The sequence below is a fragment of the Mustela putorius genome, unplaced genomic scaffold (assembly GCF_011764305.1).
Source record: "Mustela putorius furo isolate JIRA1106 unplaced genomic scaffold, ASM1176430v1.1 tig00000275_pilon_pilon_pilon, whole genome shotgun sequence".
NCBI lineage: Eukaryota > Metazoa > Chordata > Mammalia > Carnivora > Mustelidae > Mustela > Mustela putorius.
In genome coordinates, this window is record NW_025421341.1 from 15334632 (window position 1) to 15352984 (window position 18353).

At 35.9% G+C, this 18353-nt stretch overlaps 1 protein-coding gene across 1 annotated transcript in view; it reads left to right on the forward strand.

Annotated features, from left to right (window-relative positions):
* The window catches only part of CPS1 (carbamoyl-phosphate synthase 1), a 123607-nt gene that overhangs the window by 54354 nt on the left and 50900 nt on the right, over positions 1-18353 (forward strand). The window contains exons 19-21 of the mRNA XM_004767015.2: positions 960-1158; positions 4575-4751; positions 8054-8172. Of these exons, the coding sequence (XP_004767072.1) occupies positions 960-1158; positions 4575-4751; positions 8054-8172 (495 nt within the window). The remainder of the gene's footprint in view (positions 1-959; positions 1159-4574; positions 4752-8053; positions 8173-18353) is intronic.

Genomic DNA, 18353 nt, shown 5'->3' on the forward strand with positions numbered 1-18353 from the left:
TAGTTTACTTGATTCAAACATTCAATAAATTGTTTTATTTTAGCCAAACTCCACAGGACCAAACACTGTAGGGTTTTTCTATAGATAAATATTGCAACCAGATAAATGAATTTGCTACCCATTTAAAAACTGCCAGTGAGCATAATTGGAGGGAACATTAACTAGTACTTTTTTCTATTAATATACTTAGCACATGGCATTTAAATTTCATGGCATTTTTGCTTAATATGGCTCCACAGTGCTGCGTGGAGTGCCAGTGCAGTGTTGCCCTGAGCAAGAGTCAGGAGACCTGTGTTCTCCTTCCAATTCTCCTATTGACTTTGGACACATCATTTATTGTCTCTATCAATTTCCTCATCTGTCAGATGGAGGAGATATATTAAAGAATCATATGTAATCCTACAGTTCTTTGAATTATTTCCTCAAATATAATTATCAAAACTATCTAGTTAAGTTACTACAATGTTAGTTTTGTAAGGAGTCCCAAGCTCAGAAATAATTTGGAGACAAAGCAAGGACCTTAGCTTGCAATGACTACATTTTCTGACCATTGCATACCCCATAATACCAGCTAAGTCTTCCTGTCTTCCTAGGTGCAGACATCTATATATCTTTTCAAAATAATATTTTTCAGATTCTTATCTTAGCCGAGGCTCTACAAAAGTGAGCACCTTATCAAGGAAGTCATTGATTTTGGATTAAAGAGGTGAAGGTTGTCAGCTGTTGCCCTGAATGTCAGGCATAGAGAGTGAATTCTTTTGTGATCCGTGCCTCTCTACTTTATCATGACCCACACTATTTTATAAGTGGCTATTAAGTCTTCATACAGAAGAGAGAACCAGATGTGTTTTACATACTGATGTGGAATAATACCAGAATTTCTAAGACCAATTTATGTCTTGGGCTGCTTTTAATGCTAATTGCTGAAAGAAAAAAAAAAAAAATCTCCTCTTTTATAGCTACCCACTGGCATTTATTGCTGCAAAGATTGCCCTAGGAATCCCACTTCCAGAAATCAAGAATGTTGTATCAGGGAAAACATCAGCCTGCTTTGAACCTAGCCTGGATTATATGGTTACTAAGATTCCTCGCTGGGATCTTGATCGTTTTCATGGAACATCTAGCCGAATTGGTAGCTCTATGAAAAGTGTGGGAGAGGTGAGTCTTTGGTTTACTCCTCTATTTATTCTTATTCTCAGCTATTTTGTCAAATATTTAATATCCTTGAAAGTCTTCAGGTTTCCTAGATACTGGGTTCCTGATTAAAGGATATATGGGAATTTCATTTCCTCCATGGTGTTTCAACATCTCTCTGACTACTAACATAAGGCATTTGTTACATGACCACTTAATGGATCTTAAAAGCTTCTAATTAAAAGGAGAAGCTATATATGTGGGTGTATAATATATTTACACATACGAAAAACACATTTTCATAAATAATTGAGCTATAATGTGTTTTATAATCAAATCTAGAAAATAACATGATATAAAGTGGCATACCAAAAAGTCCACTGCACTGAGGTTAAGAATTTAATTTTAATCTGTCCACACACACTGTGGCTTTGCCCTCCTTAGACCTCACTTTCTACATGTCTAAAAAGAAGGGGCTGGACTAGAAGATCCATGTCACATCTAGCTGTAAAGTTTAAAATTGGAATATGAAGCCCTCTTTGATTATATTGAAATGGTCTAAGCTTTTAGGGGCTTTAGACTTTTCATAATTTTCCTTTTTATGGTATTTGAAATTAAAATTAGCTTTTGATTAATCCATCTTCAAAGATGGAGCGCTCCTCAGTATAAGATGAAAGAAAGGAATGGAGACCCCCAGTCTCTGACAGTTACTCTCTTCCCTCCCCAACCAAGGGCTTTATTTCTGCTTGCATTTAGTCAGCTTGGAGAGAGCATGAGCCTTGGAACCAAATGAGCTTGGGTTTTACTCTTGGTGTTGCCACTTACCAGTTACAGACACTCGTGGGAGACACGGGTCCTCAGGTTTTCCATCCGAAAACTGGAAAATGATAACACATATCTTGGGGGGTTCTTATAAGGTTTAGGATTAATACATGTAAATTTTTAGTAATGTCTTTTAAGGTAGATTCATAATGAATCTCCAGTAAATGTATTTCATTAGTATTGTTGTCATTGTTTATGGGTAGAACTTTTTTTTTTTAAAGATTTTATTTATTTATTTGACAGGCAGATGCGTGAATCTCAATCTCTATCAATGTATTGACCTATCATCTATTTTATTTTATCTCATCTTTGTCTTTATATGGTCAACATAGGAGCTCTTCATCTATGTCTAGATATCTAAACTGGTTAGACTACAGAGCAAAGAACTACTTATGACCTATTTTTCTATATTGGCCTTTATTTGCCCTATGTTACAGCTTATTACCTACCCTCAGACTAGCCATTGCAGAAATACGCACCATCAATCACAGGAAGTGCAGCTTAAATCCATCAGCAATGCAGGAGAAAAGAGAAAAAAAAAAAAGACATTTTACTGCTCAATCATATTTATGCATGCAAGGGACCATTATTATTATTTTGGTTTCCTTACTTTCCAGGATATCAATGCAAGATTTTAAAGTAATGACAGATAAAGAAAATTTGACCTTTTAAATTAAAATTCCCTACTAGTTGTGTAAAAAAAAAACCCAAAAAAACCCAGTAGTCCTTCCTAGCTGCTTTAAATCTTATTTTTCCTCTCATGCTTCATGGTGCACAATAGAATTAAAACTCAAATGCCATGAAAAGTTTTGTTGGTAGCTTTTCTGCCAAATAAACAACTGTTACTTAGTTTATTTTGTAGGAAGTATCCCTTTTTCACATTGATTACAGTAAAATTTATAGGCCAAGGAATATGAGATAATTCCTGTAATGTTTTCATTAAAGGGACATTTAAGGGACATTTGTTGTGTGAATATTTCCCATCATACATTTAATTCAACTCAAGTTAGGAAGCATTTCCATGCAAGATGCAGAATAAGATGTAGATATTTATTATGTGTTATCTGCAGTTGGTAAGTTCAGAATATATAAATAGAACCAAATGTAATATGAATTCAACTGTGGTGAAAGTTAAGATACAGTATTTACATACAGGTACTTTGATAATGGAGAGGAATAGGGTCAGGGAATAGAGTTAGGGCCATGTCAGTTATTCCAATGAAAAATGGTGAAATTTTCACTTAATGAAGATGAATTTTAATAATATAAAATATTAAAAAGCACAAACTTTGAGCAAATACAGTTATGTACTCCTTTATTATTATATAGGTATGTTAATTTTTCTTTCATTGAACATATTTTACATACCATTATGTACAGTATACTTACAAATAATTATTTATGGCGAGTTACTTATAGAACCCATTACTTTATGGCCAACTTTTAAATATGTAATATTTATAAACTGTATTAAATATTCCAGAAATATTTTCCTCATTTGATAGGACTGTAAAATATTTCATTCCTGGCAGTCTCTCTCAGGCTTAGGCTAGCAAGTATTAGGACCATGTTGTGTACCCCTTCAAATACCCCTATGCCTCGCAAGTTGCCTATTTGAATTGGACTAATATTTTATTTACCTCGGTACTTGAAAATCTTCCTTACTTCTAATTAAATTGGCAGCAGAGTGAAATGTTATCTGTTTGGCTTTAGCTATCTTTGAATATATATCTTGTCACACAGTTGACATGAAGTTTTATCAAACCGACACGAATGGGAACCTGGGTCTATTTGAGGAATCTTGGAAGTTTACTGAAGGCAACATTGTCACTGTTATTATTTTAAGTTGGAGACCAAAAATGCATAGCAATCTATTATTCCGTGGAAAGATTCAAAGACAGTGTTTAGCCACTGAAAATAACTGGTTAGGCTTGAAGGCAATTTAAGTTTAGTTCTGAGTTGTAACTTGTCCAAATGAAATCACCACATGGTCTTCCTAATTGATTCGTGTACAATCAGCTGTAAAGATGGTGGGAAAACACGTCGAATTTGTCCTGGGGAGTTTAGACTCCGCCTACATTCAAGATCTGAATCTGTCAGTAATCATTATAATTCTGAAGGTTTTATTAATATTAATGCTTAGTTATAAAGAAAGCCGACCTGTCTTGGATTGTGACTGATAACCCATCTGGAAATAGTTCTGTTTTTGTGTTAATATATATCTGACTTCTCTTTATTTGTTTTCTGTTTTAAAGAACATTTGCATAAAAGCAAGATTTTTATTAAGAAAGTGTCCATATGCTCTTTCCATGTATTCCTTAGTTTAATATTATGATTCAGAGCAGGTGCAGGCAACTTCCTCAACAGTCCCAGCAAATAAAGCTAAATTCCTGGTGTGGCAGATGACTGACCTAAGATTGTTAAAGACCCATTCTATCAAAACCATGGAGAAAAGGAGAGAGAAAGAAAAGTAACAATAATAACACCTAAATTTCAGTAATAATCTTATATGTTTTGTTCCTACATCTTTTCTGAAGAACATCTATTTCTACTTCTGTTTCAGATTCAAAATATATAAGCTCTTTTTAAAAATACATGTTCTTAAATGTGCATTACAGGTCATGGCTATTGGTCGCACCTTTGAGGAAAGTTTCCAGAAAGCCTTAAGAATGTGCCACCCATCTATAGATGGCTTCACTTCCCGTCTCCCAATGAACAAAGAATGGCCAGCCAACCTAGATCTCAGAAGAGAGCTTGCGGAACCATCCAGCACCCGTATCTATGCCATCGCTAAGGTAATATGTGATAAGGGGCCCAGAGCGACTGTTTCCTTCAGAATATAGCTAACCTGGACTTCATTTTTTTATTTTTATTTTTATTTTTTTAAAAGGATTTTATTTATTTGAGAGAGACAGAGACAGAGACAGAGATAGCAAGACAGAGCATGAGTGGGGAGGAGAGGGAGAAGCAGGCCCCCCCGCAGAGCAGCGGGGGAACGTGATGTGGGGCTCGGTCCCAGGACTCCTGGATCGTGACCTGAGCTGAAGGCAGACGCTTAACCAGCTGAGCCACCCAGGCACCCCGACAACCAGGACTTTAAAGTAAAACTGAAACATAAAATGGTTCTGAATTCAGGGATTTGGGGGAAAAATATAATTTTCTTCACTAGCATTATACTGAAGACTTCTGTGGCTTTTTTCAGATTATTCTATAATTAATGAAATATTACCCCCTCCTTTAAAAATTTGGTTTGAACCTGGCCTGAAGAACACATAGATAAAATGTTCCTTCCTTTTAGAATATATCTTATCAATACTCTTAAGTAGGTCTGATTGTATTGATCTGCCATTTCTTATCCCTTGGATTACTTGTTCCTTGAAAATGTATAAAATTGTATTTTAGAAAGGAAGATGCATAAAACAGTATCATTTAGTACATGCTACCTCAGACTTTAGAATAATCTTTATTTGCATCATTTTCTGTTTTTAGAAAACAATGACTATAAAGATCTTCAGTGATTCTAGGCTTTTTTGTGTAATTATTTTATCGGTCTTATTTTTAGAACAAAAAAGCCCCACAGTTCTCACTTCCACCCCCTAGTTCCCTTTTATGCAAATTAAATGCCATATTAATCTCCCTTCATGTTTACTATGCGTAGGGTTTTGAAGTTTCAGCTCATCTGATTTTATAAAAGGTGACTTGGGCAGCTGGGACCTGTCTGGTCAGAAATCCCTGAATGGCTTTTTGACATTTAAGGAAGCTTAGGCATTAATCCTCCAACAGTATCAAACCACCCTGGAGCTACAAAGCCCCGCTGACCATTTTATACATGCGTGTGTGCGTGTGCGATGAGTTGATGAAAATAGGAATTTTGTCTTTAAAGAGGAAATCTGTCTTTGTAATTTGCCTTTGTAGCAACAGCAAAATGCTGTGAATGGTTTTGAACTCACTGCAACTTCCAGGTCCATATACCGAGTCCTGCTGAGAGGGGAGTGTCACTGCCTTAAAAAAAAAAAAAAAAAGCATTCCACCAGATTCATATTCATATGATTTTTTTCTTTCCAGACAAGGGGCAGTAAATGGATTTTTTTCCTTAAGTCTAGTAATCGTATTTCTGCCATTTTGAGGGGGATGAAAAAGGGAAGTATTTCCAAGTTCCCGGCAAGGCTTAGCTCAAGCAAATCTCTCATTCTTTTCTAACAGACTTATAAAGGATGAGATTTCAGGGGAAATGTGTGGAGGTCCTTTCTCGCACAAAGCACCCTCCGTAGAAGCAAGAAGTGCAGGGTCTGAGGTATAAATTACTGTCTGCCAGCGTGCCGGCAGAAGGAACTGATTTCTGTTTGTTAGAGGTCATCATTACTGTTCATTGCCCCAGCAACCAGGAACTTGGTGATTTTGACAAAAAGAGTGAGGACGGTGGAGGGCTGAAGGGGAAAATGAATGAAAGGCGGCAGTAAATCTTCCCTCGCTTTCAAGGTCCTTACAAAAGGGCAAGTTGCTCTGAGGCCTGATTTTTGCTGCAGTCTTATTTCAGGATGACTGGATCATCACCTCTTTCGATCTGGGGAGAATACAGGGCATTTTTTTTGATTTGGGAAACATTAAAGGAACCTCAAACTTGTTCGGGATCATTATGAACTTCATTGTAGCTGTGTGACGTGGCAAAGCTGGGGTGCTTGAAGACGAGTTCGTAAGACGGGGAGGACCTGGCTTTCAGTTAGACTCCGGGGGTGTGACTGTAGTTGTCCTTCCTCGTGGTGAAATGAATCCAAGATTCTAGGCCCTCTGACAACCGTGAGGTCTTGAGAGTGTGTGATCATGTGAAAACTTCCTCTGCTCTGTCAAAAGTGTCACTGCCTTAAGATTCTATCCCCCTCATAGTGTTGATGGCCAACAGCTAATTGCACCTTTAATCACTTGGAAAATGAGACAGAATACTGGCAATATACAGGGAGAATTAAACAACAACAAAAAACATGAATAGAATTATAGAATGAGCAAGACTTTGAGTATTCCCATTAGGTGTCGTCTTACGCTAGTTGACAGAATTATGAGCTGAGCTGTCTCTCAACACTTATGATCATTGTCTCTCTGGTGCTAGAAATCAGTGCAAGTTTAAAGAAAATTAAGCTCCTCGAGTTGAAATATAACAGCAGAATTACTAGTTACATAAATTTCTTAATGGGATTTTAAAATAGAGTGTGCCATTTCTAGAATATATGGTTTTGGAGTATTATCTGATTATTAATTTTCATTGAGTATAAACATACATCTAAAAATAGTAAAGAGGAAGAGTGGATACCTTTTGAATATCAGGGTTTGGGTTTTGAGCATTTATCTCTTCTTTCCATTGCCTTTTCTACTCAGCTTAATGACCCATCGTTGTAATTTTACTTCTGAGAAATTGCTAAAGTAAGCTTGTGGAAAAAGCTGAGCTGCCTATCAGAACAGAAGTTATTGCTACACTGTTTTGGAATATATTAGGATTTTGTAAAATGCCTGTCTTAGCACAAAAGTCATAGTAACTGATTCAAAATAATTTTTTGTTTGAAGTCCTCTCTGAGGAAATATTCTAAAGAAATAACAGTAAGCCAGATTTGATCCATAAATTTTCACTGACTGGTCTGTGTGAGCGTGGAATGAGGTAATAAAACTATGGTATTTGCCAAAGGGTAATTTTCCAAAATACAAGTTAAATGATCATCGTATTGATTCTAGATTTTCCTACCAACTTGACTTAACTATAGTTTCAAGAGATTCTCTTTAATTCCAAAGAGATGTACCAAATTTAGGATATAATTAGCAACATGGTTATATAAAAAGCAGGGAAGCAGAGGCTGTCAGGGGGATTTTTTGGAGCACAGACTGCTCTGATTAACTCAAGACACCTCCTCGGCGCGCCATTAGCGGATATAGTTGGCAGCGTTGGTAGGTTTATTGGAGGAACATCAATGATAGAATATCGGTTCCATTCTCAGTCTATAGCCTCAAGCTCTCCCAATAACATGGAGAGGAATGGTTGCTATATGTTTTCAACCAAATAAGACATTTATAAAATGTTTGCCAAAGAAAGCATCTCTTCTCCTTTTGGCAGGCCTTGGAAGACAACATGTCCCTTGAGGAGATTATGAAGCTCACATCCATTGACAAGTGGTTTTTGTATAAGATGCGTGACATTTTAAACATGGAACAGACACTGAAAGGGCTCAACAGGTAAGGCAGTGTTCTGAGTCGCTCCAGATAGCTTCTGTGCAGCTTTTGTCTTCCTCTTACCCTCAAGCGTTCAGCCAAAATTCTTCCATTCAAAATTCTTCAGTGAAGTTCGTAGTGCCAAGGTTGGTAAGCAGTAGCCATCAAGAAATAGCAGTTTTAAATGTTTACCTTTTGAAAGGTGTCTTTTTAACAGTCTTGTACCCCTACCATTGCCCTCAAACATTGTGGTATTTTTATTAAGTATTTTGAAGTTATAAAATCTATGAATTCATGTGCTATTTAACTTACCAAAAATTACCTAGATCAAAATGTTATTAATCAGTAATAAATGAATAATATTCTTATTTTCTATAATATTTCTAAGTTCTGAAGTTGGTTTTTCTCTTAATATCAACCTACATATTGCTGTCTATTGATGAGCAAATGTATTCCTCTTGCATTCTACTGGTATTTTTAACATTGGGACTTCTAGTTCAGCATACAAATAAGCCACATTCAAGTTCTGTTAATAGATTCTTTACCTCTCACTAATTTACATTTTTATCTCCTTCATGGCCAATTATTTTTAAAATTTCATTTCATGTTCGGAATATTCTGATAACATCAGTGCTTTAAAATCTACTTCTTTATTTTTCATGAGAAGACCGTTTGTTGGGACACCTCAGGCTTATGAAATCACAGATAGGTTTTAATCATGGATCTTTGATAAGAGGAACATTTACCAATCCAGGAGAGAGAGAAAGTATAATCCTCTTTAGCTTCCTGCCTTGAAGAAGGCTTGGAAATACATAATTATTAGGAAAAGGTCTCAATTACAATCCTAGGCATATGTTTAGAGAGAAGGAAATGGTTTTTTTTGGGGGGGGTAAGTTATTCTCAAATGATTAGAGTAAATGTAAAAATATTAATCACTTAAAATGTTGAAGACAGTGGAAAGTTCTCAAAGCCTTCATCTGTGGCATATGATTGAGTCACTGTGTTTACCTAATCAAGATGCACACGAACTGGGCAGTGATAACACTTGCTTTTCTTTTTGAGCAAAACGAGGTTCCTTTTCATCTATTGAATAGTTGCCCACAACAAATGCTTGGTTTTGAAAATGGGGGATTCCAATCTGCCAAAAATGAAACTAGCTGTGGTTGCTTATAAGTCATCCTTCCTAGTGATCACATAAAATGAACACTAGACAGCAAATACGTTAACAATTGAGCCTATACATTCATCTTAGAATTTTGCTGACTTGAGGTTTCCTTTCTTTGGTTTACGAGGCCAGCAGAACTTCCATGTTGAATTATAGTCTGTTCTACGGCTTCCAGTTTCAGACAACTGATTTCAAATGCCTAGGAAACCACCCCAATTAAACCACAGGAGGGTGCTAGAAACTTACAGTGTGACGGTTGTAGCAGTGGGAGAGACCTGGGGTGAAAAATAGCAGCTATTGTTGTGATTTAAATTTTCACTTGATATACATTCTGATTTTTGGACCCATTCTATGTTTTAATTGAATAGTTTTTGTTGCAACCAGAAAGCAGGTTGAAATTCTAACTAAGCGGAAATAAGTGTATATTGAGAGTGAAAAATGTCCTTGGAGGATTAGACCCACTTATTGTTACAGATCACTTATCTTTTTGACTTCCACATTCTCTTACATTTATTTGCTGACAATTTAATGTTTTTAGGTTTCATTTTCTGGCATAAGCACATTTGTAAATAGACATATTTTCTATTGTCCGTATTGATCAACATTAAAAATGTTTATATAAAGCTTTTAATAATTTAGAATGGTCTAAAACATTATATTCAAAGTCATCTTTTGTCTTAAGGACTCCACAGGTGATCCATGGTGTTGGTAAACCTAAACCTTGAACTCACTATTTTCTGAATGACACTTTACTGTTTACTTCTTCTTGTTTTTTTGTTTTATTTTATTTTATTTTATTTTATTTTTTGGTTGTTTTTGGAGTATCCTAGATGCACACAGCAATTTGAAAATGATTGTTATTTAGAAGTGTTAGATAAGTTAAAGAAAGAAAGAGAAAAAAAAAGAATAGGTGTCCACTGAAGCTACCTGTCTCAGTCATTGTGTGGTACACAGAGGTCCGAAATTGAATGGATATTGTAGCTGATGGAGTGTAAGGGTGTAGGACTTGAGTTTTGTTGTCCTATTTTGGTTATCTTCACCATTACCCTAGATTATGGTGTCTTCTGCTTTTTCTCAGCCTCTGCATATATCCAAGAAGGCTTAGTCATCAAGGCAGACACTACTCCAACAGTAATAATAACTCTATTAGCAATTGACATTAGATAGCTGAATTACGCATTGCCAGTTTGCAAAAAGTTTATGAAGATCAGTTCTTTTTCATTTACATTTATCTGTGGTTCACTTTATTTCAAAATCTCAACTGTTCCAGCATTGGAAAGGCAGACTTTCCTTGTAGACCCAGGAGGTAACTATTTGGTGTGATTTGACATGGCCGCCAAATTCTCTCTCCTTGGCATCTCTCTGCAGCCAGTGTGCTGAGGTCCCTTTGCACTTTTCTGATAGGTCCTCTGGAAAACAGGCACTGGGGAATCTCAGCTGGGAGAAAAGGGGAAACTTTAAGAAGGGACAAAGTATAGAACGCCAGATGTGGGTTAAGTTTCACTTGGTTCCTTTCTTGTGTGTTGGAAAGAGTACAGGCTTTGGAGCTAGTCCGATGGATCCGTGTGAAGTTTTCCCCACTGTGGAACTGCACGTGACCGCCCCCTCCTTTCTCTGGCCTCACATGCTTTCTGCTAACGTCTGCTTGATCGTTTTACTGTGAAACTTAAACAATATAAATGTAAAGGACCCTTGGCACACCGTGAATGCCTAAGAAGGTCTTCCCTCATTTCCCTCTGAAAATGAAAAAGCTACATATTATAATGAAGAGTATTTTGTGATTTCGGGCAGATACATTTAAAGACTATGTTTTAGAGTCACTCAATTTGCATTTGCTTATGCATTTTACAATAGGCTATTTCTTAACTTTCTTGATGATGCACTGTCACTTGTTTTAATACCAGATGTATTTTTTTAAAAGAAGCTGTGATAGCAAGTAATACAAATGCTATTCTTATCAGAAGATCAATAACACTCCATTATGCTAATGAACAAAAATTTCTATTTTACAGTTGTTAATCGTGCTAAAATTCTTCTAAAATCCAATAAACATCTTTACTAGCAGAGGATGAGAACATCATTCAGATTGATGGCCAGTCTATGATTTGTATTTATATACAGTCATCTGAGATGAAGTTCAGAATTTGACTCCTAAATGGAATATACCCATGTATTTAGTATATGTGAGTGTCCATAGGCTGGAATGGGGAAAACAAAACAATGTTTGTAATGAGGTTGGCATTATGGGAGTAACTGAGTTTTCCATGTCCGTGAGAAGGTGAAAATTATAGAAATTCCTTTCCTTGAATGGTGGAGATGAACGTGTGTTATGCTGAGGATAATATATGAAATCCCAGCCGAGTTCCGGGGCGATGAGACCTTAGACCAGTGTTAGAATAATCAATTCAGTGTCCAGGCTGCAAGTGCTTGCTCCCATCAGAACTCGGTTTGCCATCTCCAGTACACGAACAGAGCAAGGGCAGGCCTCCGGAGACTTCCAAAGCAATAGCCATTCTTACCAACTCAGGTGATAGCCATTATTCAGACAGCTTCCCCACTTGAGTTCACGAACTTTCTCCTTTTCCTCTTAAATTGTTTATTGTTGCCCAGGGGAATGCTAGGAAAGTTGATGTTTCTAGGAAGTTCCCCAAATTTATAAGCTGGTGTAGTAGCATTAATCGACTTAGAGTGATAACATATTTTACGGTGAATTTCTTTAGGTTTTGAAAAGTTTCTCTTTACTCAATGTGATGTGAGTTGTATCATACAGGATTCCAATGTCTGTAATGCATATGCACTGGGATTTAGGTGTTTAACCTGTTAACTTCATGTTACTGGATCACTTTGCAGGGAGTTTAAGAAAAGTTCAGTCAGAGTTTTTAGTGGCGCTGCGACGTTTGCATAAGCTCTATCCATTGGCTTTCACAACTGAGCTATCCACATTTAATATGTCTATTTTCCCCACACTCTTTCACACATAATGCTACTCCCATATAGCATTTTCATAAATACTCATTACAAGAAAAAAAATACTTATTTTGATCTATTAAAAAGTACAAAAACCTCACCTGTAATCCTTTCCTCCATTAGCATATAGATAGATTCAATTCAGGTCATGCAAATAAACCTGACCTGAAGGGCAAAAGTACAAGTACCATAAATCAAATAAATCAAATGTCAGATGTCTTCATCAGCTAGGTCCTCCTGATATAACTGATTCCTTAAAGTAACAAAAGAACGGATTTAAAATTATATCTTTTAATAGAGAAAACCAGATTTTGATTCAATCAAACAATTCTGAGTGCCTTCCAAGTGTAAGACAATAATCAGAAACTTTATTGACTACATATCAGTCACTGTTCATTTAATTTTTACCACAACCTAAGGAGATCAGTAATTATCCTGATTTTATAGTTGTAAGCTGAGGCACTGAGATACTTAGCAACTTCCTTGCTATCACATACTAATAAATGACAGGTGTGAGATCAAACCTGAGCAGGACTCCAGAGCTCAGGATGTTTGAAATTTCACTCCTGTGCTATATGTAAATGTGTGTATATGTATACACATACACACATATATATGTGAATATGTATATGTATTCACACATATATTTGTACATGTATGTTGAGGAGTGTGGCAAGATGAATTAAACAGAGGGAAATAAGTTTACATATAATAGACACTTTCAGTATAGTAACAGTAGTCAATAGAGCATGACGGTCCCATCACCATCGAACTAGCACATATGATAAAGTTTTCAACTAGGTTAGTAATTAATAGACAAGCACAGGTACAAGAATCTCTCAGTTGAACCCCTTCTGCTACAAGGAAGGAAGGAAGTCAACTGTAATAAAGCTTGTTTATGAGCAGGGACTATTTCAGGACATTACACTCCAAGCATTTTAATTTATAATATCAAGTTGGATTAGCAATTTTAGGTTGAAAGATCATAATGATACTTAAAAAAAAAACCCAGCATGAACAGGCAAGAAAAAAAATACCATGAGGTGCTAATTACCAGGTTTGAGTATCTGCTTATCTTCTGCTTGTGTCTTTTTAATTTTTTTATTTCCTTATTTTGAGTTTTGGGTGCTTTGGCTCTTTCTGATTGACATATCAAAATGAATCTGTTGTCCAATTTAGAGGTTTAAAAAGAGGGGATATGACCATTGTACAGTTTCCACTATATAAGTATAGGGGGCTTAGATTTGGATCTATTTCTCTATTAATTGTTCATATAAATTCAATTTACTGTGGATTAATGTACAAATTATCCAGTAATTGCTTTTGTCCAATATTCTATAGCCTTCATTTTTTTTACTGTTTTAATTCTGATAATCTGCTTTTCCTCCTTCACCTCCACTTATTGCTATAGTCAATGCAGTCAGAAAGAGTCAAGTACACTTTTGAAGGGCCCCATTGTCATCTGAACATCACTGTGTTCAGTGTGATAAACTGTGTCCACTGGTGGGTGCTGAAAAATCATAGGTGTGCCTACTGCTTAGGAAAACAATCTAGGGCAAACCTGGTGAGTTCCACTTGGGCATTCAAGTGCTAAATTGAGCTCAGTAAAGTTGGCCATTTCCCTGCAGCCACAAACTTCTGGCAGATGTAATAATGCAGGTGTCACCTTAGCTGGAACACTCCGTTTGAATGTCCTCTCCTACACATGTTCGTTTCTATTGGCTTTTTATTTAACTTGCTCATGAGGCATGGCAAAACCAGAGAAGAACCTTTTGTGCTTAAATTTGATTAAAGTTTTCTTGGGGAAAAGTGTCACCTAAAAGTTGTTAAAACTTAGATATAAGACAGAAAAATGTCAGCACTTTGTTTTCTCATGATAATTTGTACTTTCTGTTAGAAAAAAACCCTAATAATGAAAAATTTTAGTCTTAAAGGGTATTAAATAAAGAAATAATTTAGGGAAAGAAATATATACATATATATATATATCCTTATATATAAAATATAATTGCATGTAATAATTTTGATGATACTTTATTCTGGATATATGTTTGTGATACCATTGGTTGTTTTCCCCACTCCAGTCTGAACATTCATATATATACTAAGTATAGATGAATGTGGGAATGGCGATGATTGGGCACTTTAGCGGAACCCATTGTCTTGATTTGCAGAAAATGAGTGATGTCCTCTGACCTCACCACCGAGTCACACTAGATTTCTGAGTCTCAGTTTCTCTCTAGTTAGAAACAAAACAAAATACAACAACACACAAAAAAACAAACTCCATTCTTATTTTACTGGGAAGCCATGCAACTAAGATGAATATATAACATATTATGTGTGAAATAATTAACTCTAAAGGAAAACAATTTTATCAATTACAACATATTACCATTCTGTGGTTTGTCTTTATACCCTAAACCACTTATCTAATAAACCACATCAAGAATACTAAAAATTGGAGCTTACATGAGAAAGTTATATTTTTTCTATTTGAAAGAGGAGTATTACTGTGGGAATTTCTATGCCCCTGTGAACTAATGCCAAAAATAGATTTTATTTTTAATTTGTTTTTATGTTCCATGTGATAAGATATTTTAGGTGATGTCATAGATTTGATGGCCCTCCATTAATTTTTTTAACTAACAATTTATTGAATCAGATAGAATGTAAAAGTTTACATCAAATATTTAATGTTCTGAGAGTCTTCATTAAATTCACTATTTAAATAGCATTTACAAATGTGTATTTTGAAAGTGTGAGAGAGAACTTGATTCTGGCATGGGCAAAATAAATGTTTTACTCAAAATGTTTCAGAGTGATATTTAGATAGTTCAAAAAACAGATATGTATTTTGTGTGTATCGATTCTTAAATATTGATAGTACAAAAAATCTCAAGTTGATTTAAAATAACATATACTCATAATTTGCATGTACCTATTAATAGTCAAGAATTAATAGATTATCTTTAGGTCATTATCTCTGATCTCAGCATGATGAGTTATGTAGATGGCATTTACTAGATGGCATTTCTCTTTATTAAGAGCTCTTATTGGACCATATGGTATTTGTTCATCTACTCAGTCATTAGTATTTATTAGGTACCTACTATGTGCAAAGCTTGCTACTAGGTCCAGTGCCATCTGTCGATGGATAATTGTTAGTCATTAACCTGTCTTCATTGGGTTTATAATCTATATTTGAAGGTTAAATATATACACATGGCTATACAGAAGACAGACACTTTTAACAGACCAACTAGAGGCAGGAACACAAATCCAGGAAAATTAAATGGAGGTTAAGCTCTAAGACCTCTGCATATGTTACCTCACATAAAGTGTTCATTTAAGAGTTCCTAGAAGGTGTGCCTGCCTACCTCATATTTTATAAATGAAACAATGGCTCAGATGTTTAAGTAAACTTTTTGAGATTTCAGAGGTAGTGTCCCTTGGAACCAGGATTTAAGTTCAGGACTTGAGGAATCCAAGGACAGCATATATCCCTTCAATATACCCCCCCAAATAAATCCTTCAATATATCCCAAAGCCAGGGGAGCCAAGAAAAGAGAAACTTTAAAACAGAATAAACAAAATCAGAAGACACTTTCAACAATATTGTGTGGTTTAGGGAGAGTAGAGAGCGAGGGAATTGAGCAAGTCTTCCAAATTTGAGGATCTGGAGGAAAGAGAAAGAACTAGATTCTAAGAACCAAATATGCAAGAAAAGAGAGGAAGTGGGTAAAGGGATGAATTTTACTTAGGAAGCAACAAATCATGTTTGCTCTTATTTTGTTATGTTTCTACTATGTTTCATAAAAGTGAGAATCTTAGTGTAAAGAAATTGTCTATGAACAGAAATTAAAGTGGGTATTATTTACCGATTTGTTCAATGTAGGTAGTAGTTGGAAGCACATAGTTTCATTTCAGTATTCCCTAATTATTTGATGCATGTGGGTACCATCCTCCACTTAAATTGTAAATTCCATTAAGGCAAATTGCAAATATCATGTCTTAATAGACTTTTATTATAAGCTTTTCTTAAGAGCTTTTGCTGATTTGAGTGAACACAGAAAAAAGTTCACTATACTAAGGCATAGCATCAGCTCTGAAACAGATACAAATGGCTTCCAGTTCTTTATTGATCATATATTTTCTTGGGCATTGGCAGACAGTGTCTTCCATCAAGCAAAAACTCAAATATATTTGTGTGATAATATGCCCATTAAATAAATGAATACATACTCTTGGTAGAAAATGAAAATCCGAATTTCTTAGTCATGATAAAAAGGAGAAATTAGAAAATGCATTTATAGTTCCTGGTTGTTTCAAGAGACCCACAGAATGATTACCTGAAAAATATATAGTCCAAGATACAAATTCACTGTGTTGGAAGACATTGTAAATCAGCATCTCCACATTTTCATTTTTTTAAGTGACTATGTATTACTGATTAGGTAGGAAGACTTTGAATAAACTGCTTTCTAATAAAAGGGGGTTTATCTAATTGTTTTAAATTATCAAATGGAGACATATCTATTGGAAGCATTATAATACCTACATATGCATTATCAAATCTATATTGCCTGTTGACAACAGGCCAAAATTTTTATATTTTTGGATTAAAAACAAAAAACTATCCAGGTTTTCAAAATTGCAAATTTTCTTAAAAGTTGTGAGAAACGTTCACTAATATTTACAAGTGTAGTGAAGGTTCTAATTTAATTAACCAGTGGAGAAGGTTAGGGCAAAAAAGATATATTATTTATAAGAGATCTATATTTCTCTTTTGACCTTAAGGTGCATTTCTGTTATGGTTCGAGTGGGAAATATCACTATTCTATTTTCGTGGATGGTGAAACTGAGTCAAATTGAGGTGTGTGTCATTCTTTCTGTCACAGCAGTCAGAGGAAAGTAGGGAATCTAGCCCTGGGCTTCTGCCTGCGGTTCTAGTCACTAACCCTTTTCAGAGCTTCTTTTTAGAGATATGACTTTTAAATCAGACAGCTGGAGATCAGTTCCTCCTTAGCTGTCAAGTTGTGAGTTGTGTGTTTTCCTGCTTGAATTGTTGACCCCACTTAGAGCAGAAGCATTGTAAGGGATGTGCCCTTCTCTGGGACTCTTGTGGGGGAAACACAGAGGCCTGGCAGGGAGAAAGCCCTGGTGAGTCACCTTTAAAAGATGTAGCACTGGGTGTGGTGAAAAAATAATGAATACTGTTTTTCTGAAAATAAATAAATTGAAAAAAAAATATAGTAGAAAAAAAAAAAGAAGTTAGAGTGTAATGAGAAAAAAAAAGATGTAAACAGAATTTTGAAGGGTGTGGAGAGCTGGGGTAAGGGTTTTCCTTTCACATTTCGCCATATTTCAAATAGAAGACTGTCTGTATACAGGCATTCATACATACACATATATTTTTTCTTTAAATAAGATGAGAACACCTTATCCTCCACGCTAATGCAGGTCCGTAAAAAATTTCTTGAAGTGTACAATGGAGAATACATTTACATTAAATCGTCTGCCTCAGCTGTAGTTAGAGGCTAGATAATCACTCACTGACCCCCAGAATTTTTTCACCTGCTCATTCATACCTGAAGTGTCTTTTAGGTGGCCTAGAGCCCCGGAGTCCAGCCTTGGAGGTAAAATGCATGATTTCTGTCCTACGGAGTGTAAGGTAGTGGCCATGCCTCCCCGCGGTGTAGAAAATGCTTGGGTGCACGTGCTCTCCAGAAGATCAGTTGTGATTTGCAAGGAGAGCTGAGTATGTTGGCCCTCATGTCAGGGGAGAGCTACGGGAATGTTGCAGAGGAGAGGAAAAGTCTGAGAAATGCTGAGACGATGGGGCCACATTTAAATGACGTTCCAGTTTTGTTCTGATGAATCGCTCCTCCTGCTTCTCTCCCTCCTTCTCTCCCGCTTTCTCCTCCCTCGCGCCTGCGCTCTTCCCCTTCTCCCTCAGGCCCTGGCATCTGCATTTGTGAAGCACTTATTTACCTGCTTGGCATTGTGCCAAACACTTCACAGATTTATCATTTTGTCTGACTGATAGGTTTGTTCTCTCAGTAGAGTTGGA